Source organism: Sceloporus occidentalis, unplaced genomic scaffold (genome assembly GCF_023333645.1).
Source record: "Sceloporus occidentalis isolate IW3139 unplaced genomic scaffold, rSceOcc1.0.p SCAF_210, whole genome shotgun sequence".
NCBI classification, from domain to species: Eukaryota; Metazoa; Chordata; class Lepidosauria; order Squamata; family Phrynosomatidae; genus Sceloporus; species Sceloporus occidentalis.
Genome location: NW_028317190.1, coordinates 696,713 through 718,995, shown reverse-complemented (window position 1 = coordinate 718,995; position 22,283 = coordinate 696,713). Strand labels below are relative to the sequence as shown.

Here is a 22,283-nt window from a genome sequence, read left to right as displayed (position 1 = left end):
ACTTTTTGGGAAATATAATTGGGACTGTCCTGCAACGTTTGGGACTGTTAGGTGCGCAAAGTTACAATAATGTGTTTGGAACGTGAAAATAAGCCATTTCGTTTTCTTCCAAATGCCTTACTTAATTGCATAAATTATCAATAGGTCATAAAATCATATAAATATTCGCGTAAAGCCCCGCCTCTAACCACGCCCAATAAAAATAATATTCTCACATTGGGAAACATGCAAGAAATGATTCTGGGAGAAAGGTGACCTTTAACAATGTCTGGAAGTGTAAATAGACCAAAGAAGAGGCTGCGTTATGTGGTAAGTTCTAGACAGGCAGTGGAACGGGCAGCCCTAGTCTTCTCCAGAAGGACCCCTGGGTGACGCCGGTCCAGCCCTTCAGTCACTGTGGCTAGAGGCAGACTGCGCTGTATCCGGGGCGATGCCGCTGTACGAGGGCCTTGGAACCGGGGGCGAGAAAACCGCCGTTGTTATTGATTTAGGAGAAGCGTTTACGAAGTGAGTACGGAGCCTGGGCCGCCCCGGGTGCTCCACTGCTGTGTAGTGCGGACGGATTTTAGGGGCCCCTAAACTGTCAATATGTGTATGAGCCTACTGGTGACAAGCGATTAATGGACGTCATGGCTGCTGTAGAACATCTTGGCTGCCCCGGTAATTAGACGCATGTATAACAAGGCTTAGGCATCCAAGATGTTCTGCAGCTGCTTTGGTTGTCATTAAACTGGTCGTGGAGAGGAACTCCTAGAGATGTCCCCCCTCAGTATCCCTATGATTAACCCTTTCTATCCCAAATACCCCTGATGGACAGTGTTAACAAGAATAAGTAATGTCTGATACTAAATGGGGTGAAACTCCACAGGCCCTGTTATATCTTTAAATCTATATTTAAAGGGATACTTCAGGCGTCCGATGCATTTTATTGTACATGACGGCTGAGGTCCCTTTAAATTTTGCAATTGCATTGGTGATTCTGCAGATCCCCCTGTATGCGTTTGCCCCTTTTCTTGCCCCCCCCCCAGCTATTTCCATTGCGGGGGGGTATTTTTGTTTGAACATATCATCATGCGTGTGCATTCCGCACCAGCGCGGCGAGTCTTATGAGATCTGTGCACGTGCATGGGAAGCGCCGCTGTTGATTTCAGTGGACGCTCCTAACTGTCACTTACTGATTTAAGAATCATGCATTTTGCTAACTACATTTCTAAATGCTGTTATAAAAACATGGAGGATGTGATAGGTCAGGGTAAAGGAACAATTTAATACCCCAGTTTATTTTTTAATGTATTTTGGAGTCCAATTTTCTGCATGCATTTATTTTCTTTGGCGGTGTAAAAACAATTGCCTAGTTTTCCTTCTTAAGCTAAAAGCAGGAAGTGTACTTGAGTATGCTCATTGGAACACAGGAGTGATGAAGGTCATCTGCACGTCTATGAAGATATTCCATTAAAAACCAGCACTTTCCAGCTACAATAGTTATTCATTGCATTAACAATGTCTACGCTGTATTTCTGATCCATTTCATGTTATTTTATTGGGCAAAAATTGCTTTTCTTTTTAAAAAAACACAAAACAAAAAAAACAACTTTTCTCAGTGATCCCAAACTTTTGAACAATAGAGTACACGTTCACCAGACTCATGGGATTAACAGGTATTTTTTCTGATTAAGTCACTAAATGGTTACATAACTGGTGTATTAAATATGTCAATAATATGTTAACATTTGCTGTTAAATGTTTTATTTTGAAGTTAATTTTTTGTTCACATTCTACAACAAAAATCATTGCTAAAACTCTCTACTTTTCAGATGTGGATTTGCCGGTGAAAATGGACCACGGTGCATTATACGCAGTGAGATAAAGAAACCAGGGATTCCCAAGGTAACCATGGAAATTCAGTTTAAAAAGTGAATCATTGCAATGAAAGAGAAGCTTATATGCGAACTAATAAAACGAGCCCCTCCCTATACTTAACCCCTTCGCGACCTTTGCCGGTTCAGGACCGTCATAACAAGAAGGTCACTAAATGACCTTTGACGGTCCTGAACCGTCAAAAAATTAAATAAGCTTAGAAAGTGATCAAGGATCACTTTCTTCGCTTAAACGGCCTTGCTGCAATGCCTCGATGTCGAGGCATTCAGCAAGGCCGAGATCGGCATCGGGGGCCATGTCTGGCCCCTCCCCGGGGCGTCAACAGCCGCCATACATTGTATGGCGGCGGACGCCCGTTTTAAAAGCGTTTAAACTTAAATGGTGTCGCTGGAATGCCTCGATCAGGAGGCATCCAGCGACACCAAACACTTACCTCTGGGTGGGCTGTGGCCGCTCCGGAGAGCGGTCACAGCCGCCGCTGCCGGTGATCTTCGCCATCAAGCAAGATGGTGGCGGCCCGGAAAATAAAACAATAAAGACGAAAAAGTTCGCTAGAGGGTCTCCAGACCCTCTAGAGAACTGGCTCCACTTGCTGGTTGAATACAGGTACTGCATTCAACCATGCAAGTCAATGGAGCCCAGCTTTCTAATCACTATGTGATTAGTAAAATATTCAAAAAAAATAAATAAAAAATGGAAAAAATAAATAAAAAAAAATGTGCTAACATTTAAAAATAATTATGCAGTGATGTCACTAGATGAACCATCCAGTACCAGCAAAATGTGTAAAAAAAAATATAAAAAAGTATTAAAAAAATAAAATTAAATTAAAAAATAAAGTTTATTATTTTGAGCAAGTGCTAAAATTTCTCAAAAATCTCAACAAAGAGTTAAAATAAAAGCACTTCAAATACCCAAGGGGTGTCTAATATATAAAAAAAATGGCTGATGGGGTAAATTGGAGTGGCCTAGCTCAAAGATAGGGCATAGGTACAGACTGACCAAAATGGAGAAAAAAAGCGCACTTCCCAAATGTGGCATTTTAAATCTGAAACAACCCGACAAACCCATGCATGTCGGGTATCACTGCACTCAGGAGATGTTCCTGAACACACATTGGGGTGTTGTTTGACAGTGGCATATACCAGGACCTGTATATCTATAACTAAAGTACAATTTGTGTGAAAAAAAAATAAAAAAAATTACTATTACAAAGTTTGACAAAGTGTAGTTCTATAATTGGTGCATGGAAAGGGTTAAAATAACAGCATTTGGAATACCCTGGGGTGTCTAGTTTTCAAAAATATATGGTTTGAATGGGTTAAATTGAGTTAACCGGCTTCAAAGATATTCCAAAGAGGAGAGGGAGGCACAATGACCAAATGACCACCTGAATTACGCATGCCCCAAAAGTAGCCTTTTACCAGCCAAACAATCTGACAAACCCATGCATGTCGGGTATCGCTGTACTCAGGAGATGTTGCTGAACACATATTGGGGTGTTGTTTGACAGTGACATATACCAGCACCTGTATATCTATAACTAAAGTACAATTTGTGTGGGGAAAAAAATAAAAAAATTTACTATTACAAAGTTTGACAAAGTGTAGTTGTATAATTGGTGCATGGAAAGGGTTAAAATAACAGCATTTGGAATACCCTGGGGTGTCTAGTTTTCAAAAATATATGGTTTGAATGGGTTAAATTTAGTTAACCGGCTTCAAAGATGTTCCAAAGAGGAGATGGAGGCAGACTGACCAGATTTGTTAAAAAAGATTTGGAAATCATAAAACGCTGCTTGTACTTATTGCCCTATAACTTACAAAAAACAGCAAAAAAACATAAAAACATTGGGTATTTCTAAACTCAGGACAAGTAGTAGAATCTATTTAGCTAGTTTTTTTACTTGCTTTTTTGGGTGAGTAAAAGATTTTTCAAATAAAAGTCATAAAATTTGTTTTTTTTTTTCAAGTTTTCACCATGTTTTTTTTTTATTATAGTAAATAAGATGATACGATCGAAATAATGGTATCTGAAGAAAGCCCATCTTGTCCTGAAAAAAACAATATATAACTTATGTGGGTACACTAAATGGGTGAGGAGAAAATTACAGCTGAACACAAGCACCACAAAAGTGTCAAAACAGCCTCGGTCCCACAGGGTACAAAACGAAAAATGAGCCCGGTCCTTAAGGGGTTAAAAGACTGTCTTTTTTTATCAAAGCTAAGGAGAAAAAATTTGTAGTCCTCCTTTTAATTCAAACATTTGACTTCAGTACAATTTTTTTGCTTGGGGGCATATTTTTGGCATGCTATTTATTTATAAAAAATCTAAATATGTGTTTTTTTTGTTTGTTTATTACAGCCCATTAAAGTTGTCCAGTACAGTATCAACACAGAAGAACTTTATTCATACCTGGTAGAATTTATTCATATGCTTTATTTTAGGTAAGCGGTGATTATCAGTCTGTATTTTAGTATGTTTTGTAGGGCTGAAACAACTAATCGATAAAATCGATAATGAAAATCGTTGTCAGCGATTTTCATTATCGATTAGTTGAATCGATTTTTATCGATTTTATCCTTATATAATCCGACCTCAAACAGAGATCGGATTATAACACTAGAATCCAGATCCCCCGCAACACTGCAGGGGACCTGGATTCCCCTCACTGTCGGCCGGTCTCTCACTTCCGTCTCTCTCCCCCCTCCCATACACCCATCTGACTCCTCCCCCCTCCCGTACACTGCTCTGCCTCTCTCCCGACTCCCTGGGGGAGGGGGGAGGAGGCAGAGTGGAGTATGGGAGGGGGAGGAGCCAGTGATGTATGGGAGTGGGGAGGAGGCAAAGTGGTGTATGGGAGGGGGGAGGAGGCAAAGTGGAGTATGGGGAGGAGGCAGAGTGGTGTATGGGAGGGGGGAGGAGGCAGAGTGGTGTATGGGTGAGTTATAGTGGTGTATGGGGGGGTATAGTGAATTTCAGGGAGGCAGAATGGCATAGTAACATAGTTCATAAGGTTGAAAAAAGACCAAAGTCCATCAAGTTCAACCTATATACATATTGTGTCCCTACTGTGTTGATCCAGAGGAAGGCAAAAAACCCTTATGAAGCAGATGCCAATTGCCCCATACCAGGGGGAAAATTCCTTCCCGACTCCAAATATGGCAATCAGAATAAATCCCTGGATCAACGTTCTGTCCCTATTAATCTAATATCCATAACTGCTTTCAAGAAACACGTCCAGGCTCCTTTTGAACTCTTTTATTGAGTTTACCATCACCACTTCCTCTGGCAGAGAGTTCCATAATCTCACCGCTCTTACTGTAAAGAACCCCCGTCTGTGCTGGTGTAGAAACCTTCTTTCCTCCAGCCGTAGAGGATGTCCCCTTGTTATAGATACAGTCCTGGGTATAAATAGGTCCTGGGAGTGATCTCTGTACTGTCCCCTTATATATTTATACATAGTTATTAAGTCCCCCCTAAGCCGTCTTTTTTCCAAACTAAATAACCCCAATTCTGATAATCTTTCTGGGTACTGTAGTCCTCCCATTCCCCTTATTACTCTGGTTGCCCGTCTTTGAACCCTCTCCAGCTCCACTATATCTTTCTTGTACACTGGTGCCCAGTACTGTACACAGTATTCCATGTGTGGTCTGACTAGTGACTTGTACAGGGGTAGAATTATTTCCTTGTCGTGGGCATCTATGCCCCTTTTGATGCACCCCATGATTTTATTTGCCTTAGCAGCAGCTGCCTGACACTGGTCGCTACAGGTAAATTTACTGTTAACTAAAACTCCTAAGTCCTTTTCCATGTCAGTCGTCCCCAGTGTTTTCCCATTTAATACATATTCCCAGCCTGGATTTTTCTTCCCCATGTGCATAACCTTACATTTATCTGTGTTGAACCTCATCTGCCACATCCCAGCCCAAGCCTCCAACCTATGCAGATCCATTTGTAATCGTGCGCTGTCCTCTATTGTGTTAACCACGTTACAGAGCTTAGTATCGTCTGCAAAGATTGATACTTTACTATGCAATCCCTCTACAAGGTCATTAATAAATATATTAAAAAGAATAGGACCCAAAACTGACCCCTGTGGTACCCCACTAGCAACAGTCACCCACTCAGAGTATGTACCATTAATAACCACCCTCTGTTTCCTATCACTGAGCCAGTTACTTACCCACATACACACATTCTCCCCCAGCCCAAGCATTCTCATTTTATGTACGAGCCTTTTATGTGGCACCGTATCAAATGCTTTGGAAAAATCAAGATATACGACATCCAGCGATTCACCCCGATCCAGTCTTGAGCTCACCTCCTCATAAAAGCTGATCAGGTTAGTTTGACAGGACCGATCCCTTGTAAACCCATGCTGATATGGAGTCATACACTTATTTTCATTGAGATACTCCAAAATAGCATCTCTTAGGAAACCCTCAAACAGTTTACACACAACAGAAGTTAAACTAACAGGCCTATAATTCCCCGGGTCACTTTTTGTCCCCTTTTTGAATATTGGCACAACATTTGCTATGCGCCAGTCCTGGGGAACAGACCCTGTCACTATAGAGTCCTTGAATATTAGAAATAGGGGTCTGTCTATTACATTACTTAACTCCCTTAGAACGCGGGGGTGAATGCCATCTGGACCTGGTGATTTGTCTATTTTGATTTTTTTTAGGCGGCACTGCACTTCTTCCTGGGTTAGACAGGCGACATGTACTGGGGCATTTATCTCATCCTGCTGTATATTACCTGGCATTTCATTTTCCTCTGTGAATACAGCAGAGAAGAATATATTTAATAGATTAGCTTTTTCCTGATCCCCGTCTATAACTTCTCCCTCATTACTTTTTAAGGGGCCAACGCTTTCATTGTTAACCTTTTTACTATTTATATAGTTAAAGAACATTTTGGGGTTTGTTTTACTCTCTTTGGCAATGAGTCTTTCTGTCTCCAATTTTGCTGCTTTTATCTGATTTTTACATATCTGGGGGAGTTAGAGTGGTGTATAGGGGAGGTAGAGTGGTGTATGGGGGTATAATGAATTTCAGAGTGGCATATCTGGGGGAGGCAGAGTGGTGAATCAGGGAGAATTTCAGGGTGGTGCAGGGCATTTATGGGGAGCGGAGTGGCATATCAGGGTGCACAGTGGCATATAGGGAGGTATATTTTTTTTTATTTAAATATGAAAAATAGTTAACATATGAATTAATATTTACTAATAACTTTGTATTAAAACCTAGTTTGAGAAACACAGTGTTTGGGTTCTTGTAGCTTTTATTATTATGTCAGTAAAATGAGAAGGTGAATAGCGAGAGGCCATTGCAATAAAGAGATGAAAGTGTAAATTGTCCTTTTTTTTAATTACATTATTTTAAATAAAAAAAAATTGACTTTTTTATCCGATTAATGGATTAATCGAAAAGATAATCGTCCAAGTAATCGATTATTAAAATAATCGTTAGTTGCAGCCCTAATGTTTTGTATGGATTATTAAAGCTTTGCGGCGGCACTGCTCCTTTTATTATCGTAGTCACGGTTCACTTTTTTTTTTTTGTCTGACGTTGTGTTAGAAGCCCACAATTTATTTATGAGTGATGAGTCTGATGACCCTGAATCACACTTCAGGTAGCCGATTGTAATAAGAATTGTTAGCCAACGCCGCAGCTCGCAACACGTGCATCTTTGTGCCGGAGCACACATGCTTTTCGTTATTTCATTATTGTTATGGTGTTTTAGTGACGTTTCTGTTCCCTCTGCTTACTTTTCAGGCATCTTTTGGTGAATCCCAGGGATCGTCGTGTAGTCTTAATAGAATCTGTTCTGTCTCCATCTCCCTTCAGAGAAACACTCGCACGGGTGCTTTTCAAGCACTTTGAAGTAAGATCATTTCTTTTAACCCATTGTGAGGACAAAGCTAAAGGATATAATTTGGATTTATTGAGATTAGTAGAAAGTGAGCTGTTAAACCATATGTAAGCCAGGGTATGTTAACCAAAATTCAATAAAAAAATTAACAAAACTGAAAGATGGATGAATAATTGTTCCAAGTCTTCAAAATGAGCCATGGTTTAAGAATAAAGCAGGATAAAGGCAGAGTTTAGTTGACAAAATAAATTTGAGTTCAGCATTTCATAAGGGTGAAATCCTATAAAAACATGTGTGTGTGTGTGTGTATATATATATAATATATATATATATAAGTGGTATGTTAAGTAATGTAGATTTGTTTGATATAAATGAAGTGAAAAATGTGCTTTGCTCAGTCATCATTAACCAATTTATGATGAATTTTCATCTCGTCCATCTACAGGTCCCCTCTGTGCTGTTTGCGCCGGGGCATTTGATGTCTCTCCTGACACTTGGAGTCAATTCAGCTTTGGTCTTGGACTGTGGATATAAAGAAAGCTTGGTGCTCCCCGTATCCTTCTATGGAGCAGAACATTGTCTGCAGCTTCTTCCCTTTGGGGAGCACAGTCTTAAAAACGTTATATTTGTGTGTGCTTTGTTCTCATAACAGTTATTTTAGACCCCGAAGCCTAGACATGCTTCTATGAGATATCTCGACTAGAGCTTCTTTACTAGTTTTAAGACTCTGGATGTTGGTCAGTTCCTTCTACCTTCTTTGAATATGAGAAAAATTATTGTTATTTTATTCCTGCAGTCTCTTAACATGATGAATCCCCCCTCGCTCGTTCCAGTTGTGTAAATGCACTAGTGAGGTGTCTGTAGCCCAGCAATGCACCCTACATGACATGACTATGTAATAGCGTTTGGTGTGTGCCGATGTCCTTGGTTTAAATCTGACACAAAAAACATAATCAGCGATGACACGTGTTAGACTATCTGGTCACATATTTTTACAGTATTAGTATAATAGCTTCTAAGTATACAGTGTTAAGGGATTTGTTTTTCTATGCATGTATATTTCTTAACACCTATTAGATATATGAGGGTATACCTATCCTCAGTTGCTGGGGTGCCCTGCCATTGGGCGGAAAAGCCATTCACAAGTAAATCTTTTTTCCTATTTTGTTTCATAAACTCAATATTTTTGTCTTAAGAGTTTACATTTTACTCCCTGAACTCTTATGTCATGTGAAAGTGGACCAGTTACAAAAAAAGTTCAAGAAGTAAAATGAAACATTGAGGGATACAACAACAACCCTGTGTTTCGGCCACAAGATCACCCTAGGCATAATAGTGCAGCTTAGTAACTTTGTGTTTCTGCTCCACTCCAAAAATTTATTAAATGTGAATGTGTGTCCATAGAAGAAGCTTTTATTTATTTATTTTTTATCGCGTTAATTTCACCAGATTTTTTATTTTCTTTGCAGAGAACTGGAAGCACACTTGTTGGAACAATGCACTGCTGACACTGGGACAACCAAGGATCAGAGCTTACCATCTGTAATGAGTAAGACCGTTCTCGCTCCGATTTACATTAAACATGGGCTTTCGTTTTATATGCCGTCTTTCTTTGATGTACACATCACGTATAAATTGTTAATGATTTGTTATGTATTTCAGACAGTGTACCAGAAGACATTGTTGAAGACATTAAAGGTAATTAATTTTAAGGAACTGAGCTGTAATATTCACCTGGTATATATAATATTTATTAGTGTGGTTTTGTTGGGTACAGATGACTTTGTTAAACAGTATGCGTCTTGGAATATGCTTGACCTTAGAAAACAGTGATGTTTTTGTTGACTTTCCAATAATAATGGCTTTATTCAAGGTGCTGCTCCACTTATACAAAACATTAACCTGTTCACGCGATCAGACATTCCCTTCCTGTAGCTGTTAGTACTGATACCCATGGGACGTTCACTGGGGAACAAGAGAAACTTATCTGGTCTTTCTAGAGCCTGTAGGAATCTCCAAATGTCCCCCCTGCTGGCTGATCACACATATTGCAATCAGCAATGCAGGGCTAAGGAGCCCTGCTTGCTGATCACAGTGTGGTCAGCACAAACAGATTAAGAGGAGGCGAGGGAGAAATAGTTTATCCCCCTTCCAAGTTATGAAAGAGAAATTAAGGGAAAATATATAACAAATATTGGAAGCTCAATGATGCCATCATACTGTACTGGGAGCAGTGCAAAAAAAAATAAAACAAAACTTAAACCAGTAGTATTAAAAAAATATGTAAAGTGGAAAGGATGGTTGTGGCCCTGTTCAGAATTAAAAAAAAGTAAGTGGAGTATATAATCAGGAGATGTTACTGAATATAAATTAGGTCATTGTTCATCTGTGGCTCTTATATTGTAGAAGAAATTTTAAGTAAAACGAAATTTTTTTTCAGTATAGTTTTTTTTTTTTAACCTAGTTTCATAGTTTTTTTTATCACTTACATAGTTTTTATCACTAAAACTATGTTTTATGTAATCCTATGATTTAAAAAAAAAAAAAAAAGCTCTGCTTCTTCTGAATAAAATGATGTACAATTTGTACGGGTTGAATATGGAAAAGAGGAATCGTGGCTTAAGAAACATGGTGAAAAAATGACAAAAAAACGTCTGGTCCTCAAGTTATGAAATGTTTAATGAATTATGAACGTTAAACCCCATGTACACGGTTCCTGGTTTGTAAAATCCTGATTAAAAATAGTGCATATACTTAATACAAGAGTGAAATGTCTTTATCTTTTGTAATGTTCTAGTGCGTGTTTGCTTTGTAAGTGATCTTCAGCGAGGAATGAAAATCCAGGCTGCTAAATTCAACATTGATGGTAGTGATGAGGTGAGATTAATGCCTTTTGTTTTTTTATTGACTTTCATCTGCACATTTACAGTCATTGAGCCTTCACAGCCTGATACTTAGCGGCCGGTCCTACAGGAATATACTGCAGCTGCTAGGATGTTCGCAGCTATGACACCAATATTTGTGTATTAAAATTCTGAACTTATTAATTATTATTATATAAATATATATTTATAATGTAGTCTTAAATGCCGACATGCTATAAAACACCTTCTTGTAAAATGACCTCCTTACATTAAGGACTCTTATTGTTCTAAACTTCTATTTGAATTGTATCTTCCTGTTTTGCTCCGCAGCGTCCCACTCCTCCTCCTGACGTGGACTATCCTCTGGATGGACAAAAGATTTTACATGTTAAAGGCTCTATCAGGTCACTGCATATTACAACCTTTAAAATGCAATTTGGTGTATTTGATTACCATAATGTCAAATATTGGACATGTGAATTGAATATCTGGAGATGTTAACAGATCAGGGCCCCAAGAACGCTGTAAATATTTAATAAAGAAACTGACAGGGTAGGGGGCATCCACTAAATAACCAAATCCATATTTTATAGATGACAAGGCAGGTACTAATCGGCTTTGCCCCCTGAAAGGGCTTAGGTGCCAATACATAGTCATCAGGCTTAACAATGCATTACAGAGGGCAGCTCAGCCCGGTCCTGTTGTAGAGAAAACGGCCGCGTATTCTGTGTGCGTTCTGCTGAAGTGCTCCATGCTTCATTAGACTGATCTAATAAGTGTAGGTTCTGTGCTGACTTGTTCAATTATGACGCAAGTATTGAGTTGATTTAAATCTGTTCACGTTTAATAAAAAAAAAAAAACTTTTACAGAGATTCCGTTGCAGAATTACTGTTCGAACAGGATAACGAAGAGAAGTCTGTTGCCACGTTAATACTGGACTCCCTTGTACAGGTTAGTTTACAATCAGTTATTATTGTAAGCAGGGCCCTCCTCACCCGTTATCTCTAAGTCAAATTGTTATGTTACATACTACTTGTTATGTCCTGTCTACCCATTGTACAGCGCTATGGAATTTGATGGCGCTATATAAAACAAGAAATAATAATAAATTGCAAGTGAGGAAAACCGACAGAAGTCGTATGTATCCTATCCGTACAAGATTTCTACACCACACAGGATATAATTATTCCTGGATACATAGTGTTACTATAGTACCTATAACGATGCTTATATAGTGCCTTTATGTATTGTTTTTGCTTATAATGTGTTTTACATTTTCTTCCCCCTCCTTTTACCAGTGCCCTGTTGATACAAGAAAACAGCTTGCGGAAAACCTAGTGGTTATTGGCGGCACAGCCATGCTACCTGGATTCCTCCACAGATTAATGGCGGAGATAAGATACTTGGTTGAGAAGCCGAAATATAAAGAATCTCTTGCTACCAAGACCTTCAAGGTCCATACTCCTCCTGCAAAGCCGAACTATGTTGCCTGGCTCGGAGGTAATGTCTACATTTCTATAGATCTACAGTAGGGTTTAGACACTTTCTGAACTCCCATGATGATCTATAAGCTTAGGGTTCATGGGAACAGTTTTTGTATAAATGTGTTGGTGCACCGAAGAATTTATGGACATGAAATGTGCTTTTGGAGTCAAGTTATCATTCTGAACCTTTTGAGACTCTAAAATGAGTTAAAAATCTATTTAATTCTTATACAGGTAACTTCAATGCATGTGATGACTTTGTGTCTCCTATAAATTGAGGGAGGGTGAATTCTGTAACATCTTCCCAATCTAATATACCTATTTCCCCACTCCTGAGCTTGCAGGAGATGTATACAGATAGCGTCTAAAATGCAAAAAAGAGATGCCTCGTGCAGCAGCCCTAACGCATTCTGTGACTCTAGTGCACCTTTCACCAGCGGGCACCTTATCGGTCAAGTTGCTTCTATGCAGCGTATATTGTAGGTACGCACATATAGGGGATATATTTCATAGCATTACACTACCTTATAGACAGAAAATAACCAGAAACCGTAAAGATTTGTGTGTTTTTGTTTTTTGTACGTGTTTTTGAACGTGTGTATATTTTTCTTCCCTTTGAATAGGAGCGATCTTCGGGGCTTTGCAAGATATCCTTGGTTCCCGATCTGTGTCTAAGGACTATTACAACCAGACCGGCCGTATACCCGACTGGTGCTGCCTTAATAATCCTCCCCTGGAAATGATGCATGAGATTGGAAAGTCGGCCCCCCCACTCATGAAGAGAGCCTTTTCTACCGAGAAATGATCTCACTTCATGGACGCCTCTCCCCTGGTGTATATGCGACATGCTTTGCTTGCCAGAAAGACTGTGTTTAACTCCTGAACCTTATTATTTATTACAGCCGTAACAAGTAGCAGTTGTTCAGCTTTGGAATCATTGCCTGGAAGGTGGGGCATTTTACCAGAGCTGATAATTCTGTTTCTTCCCTAGATATTTATTTCATTTGCAATATCGAGAAAGTAAAACAGAGTTGTTAGCTGCCACTATCTGATATTGACATTAGTGGATCAACCCCTCAATCCTTTTGAAATTGAAATATACACGGGGAAGGGCTGTGTGTACAGAAAGCTGCAAGGTGAAGCTATCAGCCGTATTAATGATAGGCCTGGGCTTCCTATTATAAGCTTGCCTACGCTAAGGACATCGCAAGGAGGTGAAAGAAGATCTCTGCCGAGCACATCTTAATAGATCAGGAAACCTGCGTGAAACTGAATTCTACTTTCACAGACTTTCGTCTGCATCATTGTTGTTTCTTTTCTTAACATACTTTCTTTGTCACAATAAAACTCACTACCGTGTAACTTAACCTTTTTAACACACTTCCATCGCTCAGTGATTTCTGTACGCTCTTACACATTTGTAAATGACACACGCTGGACATTTAATGTAGTATTTACTCGATGTTCCTAGAGAATAAAAAAAAAAAAAAAAGATATAAACAGTGTCTTTTTGTTTTTTTGGAGTTAAGAAAAATGTGAGCTTTAATGTTACATTAACAAGGATAGTCAAGAATTTGTATATAGAACTAAAGGCAATCTTTATTTACAATCCTCTTAAAGTATAACAATTACATATTATATTACAGTACTTACTTTTGTTCCTAGCATCTGACTTTTTCGGGAACAATAAACTCTTACAATCAGGAAGAAGGCATCTGTACCTTGATGTAGGAGGCATCCATGACGCCGGAAACAGGCTCTAATGAAACTGGCAAGTTATTTGTTTCATAAAAAACACTGGGAAGCAAAGCGTCCCATATTTGTCTTACTTCTCTATGTATGGTTTTGGGTTGAACAATATGGGCTTATGTATAGTGAGAGCTTTTTCTTGTAAAATATTTAACCCCTTAATGACAAAGCCCATACATGTACTGGCTCAAAATGCATTGTTTTCAATGGGTTTTGGGGACCGCCCATTGTCCTTAAGGGGTTATACATGGTTGTGTTAGACTTCCTGTGTTTAAACCCTATTGAATCAGGATCAGGTCTGGTCGAGCGTTTGATTGTGGGTCTAGCTTCAGTGATATGTATGCGTTTACAGAATTGAGTCTGACGATATTTTACATTTCTTAATCGTGGTTACAGTGTAAAAGTTAAGACTGCTACAGTTTTTGTGCGTAATCGCCCTCCCACCATTAGAGGGCGCTAGTTTATGGCGCTCTTGGGATTGAAAACGTGTTTCTTTAAGGATCTTCACTATTCATTGCTGTTGAGTGCGCCGTAGAGGTAATTGCGCATGCGCTGTCGCTCTGCGTTCTGATTGGCTCGTTCTCGAGCAATCGAATCGCGCTTTACTGCTGGGTGACAGTACGGAGGAACTGAAGGAGCGAAACTGCCGTCTCACCCTCTGACTTCACTGTTTACAAGCAGCGATGAGTTCTATCGGTACTGGGGTGAGTAACAGCATTCATACGGACAGCCCGCTGTCTGCACAGGGTGGAAGATACTACTAGGCAGTTAACAGGCTTCTTGGTTACAAGGGCTTCCTATGGCCGCCGGCTTTGTGCATCATCATTATGTACCCGGCTTGTGACATCTGACCCGGGTACCCTGCTCTGGCCCGGACGGGTGCTGTTGGCCCGGTATGGAAAATGAGAGGGTTCTTTGAACGTGCTGCCTAATGCCCTGTGCCGTGAAAGTAAAGTGAAAGTCAGCGGGGTTCTTCCACTCAGGTGTCAGGGCTCAGCAGGCCTCTGGGGGCTTTTTCGGTCGCTTTGGACCGTTGTAGTCACTCTGATGGTGAGTTTATTCTAGAAAGTGCACTGGATGGGGTTTATCTGGAAGCTTCTCTAAAAGCAGCAGCCTCAGACATAAGGCTTTATTCAGTAAGGTGGGTGCAGGAGACGCTCGCTGGGGATGGCCCCCGGAATAAAGTAATGAACGTCAGTCTGATCTTGGTGTTGATGATGTCAGATGACAGAATCTCTGATGTAATGAGAGGCATCAACATTGGATCTGCCTGCTCTTCAGAAACGATATTTCATTACTTCCTAAATCCCTACAGTGTCATTTAACACGAAGCAAAAACATTCTGGTTCCCGAACCTGGCTGTAATGGTTTTGTGACTTAAGTTTGTTGCTCATATATATATATATATATATATCGCTGCTGCTTGGGGGTTAGATTACATGCCATTCGTATAATATGACAGAGTGCTATCACATACATGTAGATTGAAGGTAACTTTCTATGCCGTGTTTCTTTTCAGCGGAGGTATATTTGTAGATTGTAAGCTCGTCTGAGCAGGTCTTTCCTGACCGCTTGTTTCTGCAAGTCCACATTGTTATGTCCTGTTTGCCTATTGTACAGCGCTCAGACTATGATGGCGCTATATTAATAACCATAGGCTGACAGGTTCCCCCAGCATCATACATCGGCTTTAGGATGTGTCTGGAGTATGCAGTCAATGAATTTCTCTTTTTCTCTGCAGTATGACTTGTCGGCCTCGACATTCTCTCCAGACGGCAGAGTATTTCAAGTAGAATACGCAGCCAAAGCAGTGGAGAACAGCAGGTGAGAACCGTGACCCGTGTCATTGGCTTTATAATGCGATCAGCAGCAAGAAAACGGCGCGAGAAAACAAAAGATATACAGTTTCTCTTACTTAATGGCTTCTTGTGCTGCGGGCCAGACTTTCTCTGGACGTCTAAATAGAAGGAGGCATGAGGAATAGCTCTGTATCAGGATGGCGTTCAGTATGGTGGTATCAGGCCAGTGGGCAAGGTCTGGGGGCTTCGCTTGTGTTGTACATGGTCTGAGGTGGGGTAGGGCAATGTTGATGGAAGAAAGTGTAGCGCTGACTGAGAAAGGAGGAATCAGGAATTCATTTCTCATTACATGGCAAAGCGGTGTTGGGGCTGGGGCACAAATATTTATCTCTGTAGCACTTCCGTCTTGACCGCTCATTACAGCACAACACAGTCTTCCTCTCTCCAATGCTTTTTATATTAATATGGAAACAAACCTGTAGGGTTCAAAATATAATTTATATATATATATATATATATATATATATATATATATATATATATATCGTGTAACTAACAGGAGTACAGCTATGTTTTTAAACTTACAATTACTGCTGTTAATCATTTGAGTAACCGAATAACGTTTCCAAAAGATCTGCAACGCTGTGCATTTTTTATGAAGTCCTTAATTATCATAAGATGTCTCGTTCAGATTGTAGCGTCGGTGATGTTCTTATGCGTGTGAAAGCGTCGTTATTTTTGCGCTTTGCAGCACAGCCATCGGCATTCGGTGTAAGGATGGAGTCGTGTTTGGGGTAGAGAAACTAGTGCTGTCCAAACTCTATGAAGAAGGATCCAACAAACGGATTTTCAATGTGGATCGTCACGTTGGTATGGTAAGTTGTTTTTTTTATTATTAATAGATGTATGGTTCATTAACATCAAACTGAGGGATGTGCGCATTCTTATGTGCCTTAAATTATTTTGTAGTAATCTCCATAGTTTTGCATTTGCTGGATTTCCCAGTAAATTATATAGGATAAACCAAATAGTTACTGCTTGTATACCTATGGGAAGTCTCCAGATGCACGCATTTCCAGCAGCACTTTTTGTTTTAAGACTGTTGTTTGTTTGCTGTAGGCTGTAGCTGGTCTCCTGGCAGATGCGCGCTCCTTAGCAGACATAGCCAGAGAAGAAGCCTCCAACTTTAGATCTAACTATGGCTATGACATTCCACTAAAGGTACTATACTGTGTTACAGGAATATCAATTCCACTTAATGCTATGTCTGCATCATGGAGACTAATTATTTCCACCTCTTCTGTAATTTCTAGCATCTCTCAGACAGAGTGGCCATGTATGTGCATGCGTATACCCTGTACAGTGCTGTTAGACCGTTCGGCTCCAGGTATGATCATGGCTGTAAAATCTCACACCTCCTGAGTGTGTATACACATGTGCAAAATACAATAAACATGCATATTATACACGGCTTCGTATTATTCCGGTACTCTTACAGTGATGTTTCTTTGTAGAGGGGCAAACTGTGTTTCCAGATGCCAGGAGCTCATTTGCACTTAAATGGTAAAAGGATTGCGTGGCTTTAGTGGGTCTCCAAGCTGTACTCATGTGGGGTCAGAGGTGGAGCGGAATGTCCATCGGTAATAAGGGGATATTTCCTGGGTGTTTTCATTGATTGATTGAAGTGTGTATAATGCAGCTCAACCCTTCCTCCTTGACAAGTCTAACTCACCCGCAAATCCTGCTTTAGTAAATAACGCCCAAAGACTCACATGTATATTATGATGTAAAATACCACAATGATTAAATATAAGACGGCATTATTAAAAAAACCCCAAAAAAACAAAACATTTTGTATCTTCACATAGTGTAATAGTAACTGGAAGGATTATTTGCATTTCACTGACACATCATTCATTAGTTTTACATTCTAAAAATAGAACACTTGTTTGTTATTCATTTTTCAGTTTCATCCTGGGGTCCTATAATGAAGATGATGGCTCTCAGTTGTATATGGTCGACCCATCTGGCATATCATATGTAAGTTGTGTTGTAAGACTATAGTTAGAATGTGTTTTGTTGTCAGGCATAATGTGGTTACTGGCTCAGCCCCGGGTTTATGGCACCCTTGGTAATGCTTAATTTTGTGATTTGTCTACTGTATGTTCTACTGGTTCGTTGTTATACCTTTTTGATACAAAATTCAAGTATTTGTAAGATTTACCAAAATAAGTCAACAACACTGTAAATAAAAAATGTATTTGGTGATGTCTACTTACCAAATCTCCTGAAATATAAATACATTACATCCTTGATCGGACATGTTTTCTGTTTGTTTCAGGGATATTGGGGCTGTGCTATTGGTAAAGCCAAACAGGCCGCTAAGACAGAAATTGAAAAGCTCCAGGTAAGTGAGTGACGACCACGCTTATTGTGCTTAATTTTTTGCTTGCTAGATAAAACATGCAGCCAATGAGTGGCAAGAAATGATGGTCCTCAAAAGAGCTGCAGCCTTTAGGTCAGCGTTTTTTTGTTTTTTTACTTTTTGAAGAGTGTGTACTCACACAGTATTTTAGTATATTCTTCTTTAATCATTAACCTACCGCTTTAAATGCATACTTTAGTTATTGGAGTTAGAAAATGAGACTTCAGCTCTCCTCCGGCTGCCTGTACTGAAAGCAGGGAGTGTATATTTATTGTGCCGCTCGATATCACTCCTAATCAATGGAAGCAGCAGATAATTGCATGTCTGATATCTGATAAGAGATATTTGCTAGCGTACATGCAGATGGCTGATTCAGTGGGAATGATTTGGATAGAGACAGGACATTAATTGAATGCATTACAATGTTTAACAAAATAAATAAAATACTGTTTGTGACGGACTGACCAGGGACCTCAGGATCTCCCAGACCTTAGTGTGCTGTGTGTAAACGGTTAGGAAATAATAAAATACATTTTTATTAATAACACACAAAAGGATAACATTAACTGAGGGGTAGGGTGACTCTAGGAACCGTCACAGTCCCAAAATGCAGGAACCCCAAATCTGTTTCCGAGCTCCACAGTCTTTAGAGTCTCTTATAATTTGGATAACGTGGCACTCCTTACCAGGGCCCATAGTCTGTAGTAAGGAGGCTGGCACTCAGTCCCCTCCAGGAGCCCATGGCACAGAGGCTTCCGTGACACTGTTCTCTTTTTTTTTTTTTTTTTTTTTTTTTTAAGATGAAGGAGATGACCTGTCGGGAGGCGATCAAAGAAGTGGCAAAAATGTAAGTGTCTTATTCCCCCCCCCCCAACATTTATAAATAATCCATTTGATAAACCGTTGAATGATTTTATAACTAATCCAGAAACAGTATTACTTTACACCAAATTTGCACACATCAAACGCTCCTTTTTGGTGTGGTTCTGCTATATTTGTTTAATATAATTTTAACAAAGTCTGGTAACAACTTCCTTTGGTTCCTCCCCTCTACAGAATTCAACACTTCTGTAAATGAACAAAACTTCTGTGTCATTGATATCTTTTGCCGGGAACATTTAAATGTCATGTGATGTAAAATCAGGCACTGATTGTTGCCATAGAAACTAAAATGTGGTGGTGTTTATGTGATTAAGGCTTAGCGAAAAGAATAACACATTTTGTAAGGATTATGCTCTTAATATACCAGATTGTATTTAATGTCTTGTAACAGCAACTCATAATGTGAACCTTTTTTATTTTTAAAGAATCTATATTGTCCACGATGAAGTGAAGGATAAATCCTTTGAGCTGGAATTGAGCTGGGTGGGAGAAGGTGAGCACTCGAAATGTTATCTCCAAGCGGCATGGTGCGGAGTCTGGTACTTCTTTCCTAAATACACGCGTTTCTTACACAATTAATCGTTTCGGTTAACTTTTCAAAGAGCCAGGCGGGTTTTTAGTCTTCATGGCTTCTGGATTTGCACATTTTTAGTTTTGGGCTTTATTGTCCCAAGTAAAACTAACTTGGCTTATGCTGAAAAAAACAGATGCAAGTCATCTTGCTTAGTAAACCATGCATTATGCAGGGCCATTTCGGCCCTTCTTCCAGGGAAGCCCACTGGGTGGCACCTTCATAATGCATTGTGAAGTCCGTGCATTTACATCTTCCGTTTTAGTGCAAGGTCTTAGTGCAGGGGTTCTCAAACTGCGGCCCTCCAGCTGCTGCAGGACTACATCTCCCATAATGCTCCTTCAGCTAAGGGGCTGGCTGAAGAGTATGGGAGATGTAGTCCTGCAGCAGCTGGAGGGCCGCAGTTTGAGAACCCCTGTCTTAGTGAATAGACACCGTGTTTTCTGTTACAACTGCCGAAAAAGTTAGTTATTACTTTGTGACTCTGCTTATGCAGATTATGCGCTTACTTGATGAAATCTAAAACAGACCAATTCATGTGTATGTATGTATGTATGTATGTATGTGTATATATATATATATATATATATATATATTATAATCTGTGTTTTTATTATGCCAAAAATTGAGACTTTTATGAATGTTATATATCTGTATAGTGACAATTTTTTGTATTTTTCCCAAAACAAGTAACAAAAGGAAAACATGAAATTGTTCCTAAAGATATCCGAGAAGAAGCAGAAAAATATGCAAAGGTAAACTTTTTTTTATGTTATTCATGCTGCGTTACATGGAACTATTACAGTGTGTAACATCACCATATGTATTCTTCTCAATTTTACAGGAATCTTTAGAAGAGGAAGACGATTCAGATGATGACAACATGTAGTTCTTTTTTCTCCACGATGGCTCCGACTCTGCATACTGTTTTGTTTTGTTTTTTTAATATAAATACCGGATCCTGGACAGACATTGTATAAGCTGACAGTAAATCCCCATTTACATTTCTTGCCTTGTCTGAAACTTTCAGTAAATGGTATTACCGAGGATTTCATTGGCAGTTTGTATATAATTACATTTTGATAGCACTATGTCGGTAATATGTAACGGACATGCTTGGGGGCACAGCTGAGAAATGGCTGAGGTTAAACTAAGTACAAAGAAGAGGGCATCCATGATCCACCCTAAAACTACAGTCAGCATTAACTAACAAAACAAAAAATAAACCTAAGTAAGAGATTGCAAAGTCAAATAAATCCACCCCATTGTAGCATCTTTAACGTGATATATTTGATGGCCTGATTACAGCATATCATATACCCTCCCCTGATAAATTAGCACGCGTGTTATGAAGCATGTTAGCCAAAGTTTCACCGGGGACGTTTAATTCTACTATATCTTACTGCTGTTTTTTTCTTGTTGCTAGGATTCGTCTATAAATAAAGCTCCCAGAACAAAGACCCTTAGGCTAGGTTTCCACTTGGATTTTTGTCCTGCGTTTTTTTTCTTGATGAAAAACGCCAAGAAAACTGCCACTGCATTTTCCTGCGTTTTGGCGTTTTTTTCTGGAGTTTTTTCTGGCGTTTTAGCCTTTCTGTGGAAATTGCTTTTTTTGACCTTAGGCAGTTTTTCCAGCCTTTACAAGTTAGCAGTTTCACCCAGCTAAAAGGGATTAGGATAAATGGCAAGTATCTGCCCCCGATGTCATTTACTTGGTAGACCCCTTTGTCTCTTTTCTGTGGTTTGTAAGGCATGCTTTATTCCGAATGTCTGCTCCTCTAGGAAGATTGGCCCCAAATGATGGTGCAAATTGTTTGCTGTTGCTTTTGGCACGCAGAATCCAGTTGATGTGTCGGGTATGTTTGTTTGTAATGGCATGTTTGTTCCAAATGGTGTAAAATTCAATATGAACCAGTCCAGGACTTTGTTTTGTGTGAAACTGTTTGTTTTCAGCCTATTTCTCGTAGGACACACAGATACTGGGTCCATCCTCTGCATTGTAACTGTGGAAAAAACGCCATAAAAAACGCCAAGGCAATAAACCCACATGGCTTTTTCATGGCGTTTTTTCTCTCCCATAGACTTCTATTGGAGAAAAACGCCAAGATTTCCTTGAAAAAACGCCAGAGTGTGAACATGCTGCGATTTTGAAAAACTGCCACAGAGCCCAAAAAAGCAGAAAAACGCCAAAGAGGACTGAAAAAACGCCAGACAGAAAAACGCCAAGTGGAAATGGCATTTTGCGATTTCCTATTGAAAAACAGCTAACATCTGGCTGCTGCGTTTTTCCACAAAAAAAACGCCAGGTGGCGCTATTGGCGTTTTTATGGGCGTTTTTAGCATAAAAAAACCAAGTGGAAACCTAGCCTTAGAGGGTAATACTTTAGCTGCGATCATCAACCTGCTCCTTAATGTCAGGGAGTCGCTCCGCTCTTTGTAGAAGGAAAACATGTTACATTTTCAAAGGATCTTTCGTGCGATGATATACGGAAGGTCCCTGTATGGAATTGTTTCCGGCTTCACAAGTAACAATACAAAGCATTTGGATATTAGTTTGGGGCTAAGGGGATTTTTGAAGCTAGAATTATGGTTTTTTTTTTTAGTTTTTTTTTTTTTTACATATAAGGTCTACTGTGTAACATAACTTTCAGTTGGATGGCTTATTATTGGTTTAAACACAAAAGTACACATTTTATAACATAAAGGGTGCTCTGTTGATAGCAGATCGGTCCAGCAATTCAGTTTTTCGA

General features: G+C 39.5%; 2 protein-coding genes across 3 annotated transcripts; both read left to right on the top strand.

Annotated features, from left to right (window-relative positions):
• Positions 1-430: 430 nt before the first annotated feature.
• Positions 431-12,912, top strand: LOC149277549 (actin-related protein 10-like). Its single transcript, XM_089502758.1, has 13 exons — positions 431-507; positions 1,815-1,887; positions 4,243-4,325; positions 7,662-7,770; positions 8,204-8,311; positions 8,836-8,903; positions 9,228-9,307; positions 9,421-9,456; positions 10,556-10,635; positions 10,953-11,026; positions 11,493-11,574; positions 11,922-12,123; positions 12,731-12,912. Exons 1-13 carry the CDS (start codon positions 431-433, stop codon positions 12,910-12,912), a joined length of 1,254 nt encoding a protein of 417 aa, XP_089358884.1.
• A 1,627-nt stretch (positions 12,913-14,539) lies between these two features.
• LOC149277548 (proteasome subunit alpha type-3-like) lies at positions 14,540-20,422 on the top strand. 2 transcript variants are annotated; one of them, XM_089502754.1, is made up of 11 exons: positions 14,540-14,560; positions 15,598-15,680; positions 16,407-16,530; positions 16,775-16,876; positions 16,969-17,042; positions 17,623-17,695; positions 17,997-18,062; positions 18,881-18,927; positions 19,388-19,455; positions 20,224-20,288; positions 20,378-20,422. In XM_089502754.1, exons 1-11 carry the CDS (start codon positions 14,540-14,542, stop codon positions 20,420-20,422), a joined length of 768 nt encoding a protein of 255 aa, XP_089358880.1. The 2 variants fall into 2 exon arrangements, with proteins under 2 accessions (XP_089358880.1, XP_089358879.1); XM_089502753.1 differs by having other exon boundaries at positions 16,969-17,077; positions 17,649-17,695.
• Positions 20,423-22,283: the final 1,861 nt, after the last annotated feature.

Excerpts from the sequence above, each read along its gene's own strand:
- LOC149277549 (XM_089502758.1), top strand. The coding sequence starts at position 431 with ATGCCGCTGTACGAGGGCCTTGGAACCGGGGGCGAGAAAACCGCCGTT. Across the intron at positions 1,888-4,242 it reads AGAAACCAGGGATTCCCAAG|CCCATTAAAGTTGTCCAGTA; the intron begins GTAACCATGGAA and ends TGTTTATTACAG. Across the intron at positions 4,326-7,661 it reads ATTCATATGCTTTATTTTAG|GCATCTTTTGGTGAATCCCA; the intron begins GTAAGCGGTGAT and ends CTTACTTTTCAG.
- LOC149277548 (XM_089502753.1), top strand. The coding sequence starts at position 14,540 with ATGAGTTCTATCGGTACTGGG. Across the intron at positions 17,696-17,996 it reads ACCCATCTGGCATATCATAT|GGATATTGGGGCTGTGCTAT; the intron begins GTAAGTTGTGTT and ends TGTTTGTTTCAG. Across the intron at positions 18,928-19,387 it reads ATCAAAGAAGTGGCAAAAAT|AATCTATATTGTCCACGATG; the intron begins GTAAGTGTCTTA and ends TTATTTTTAAAG.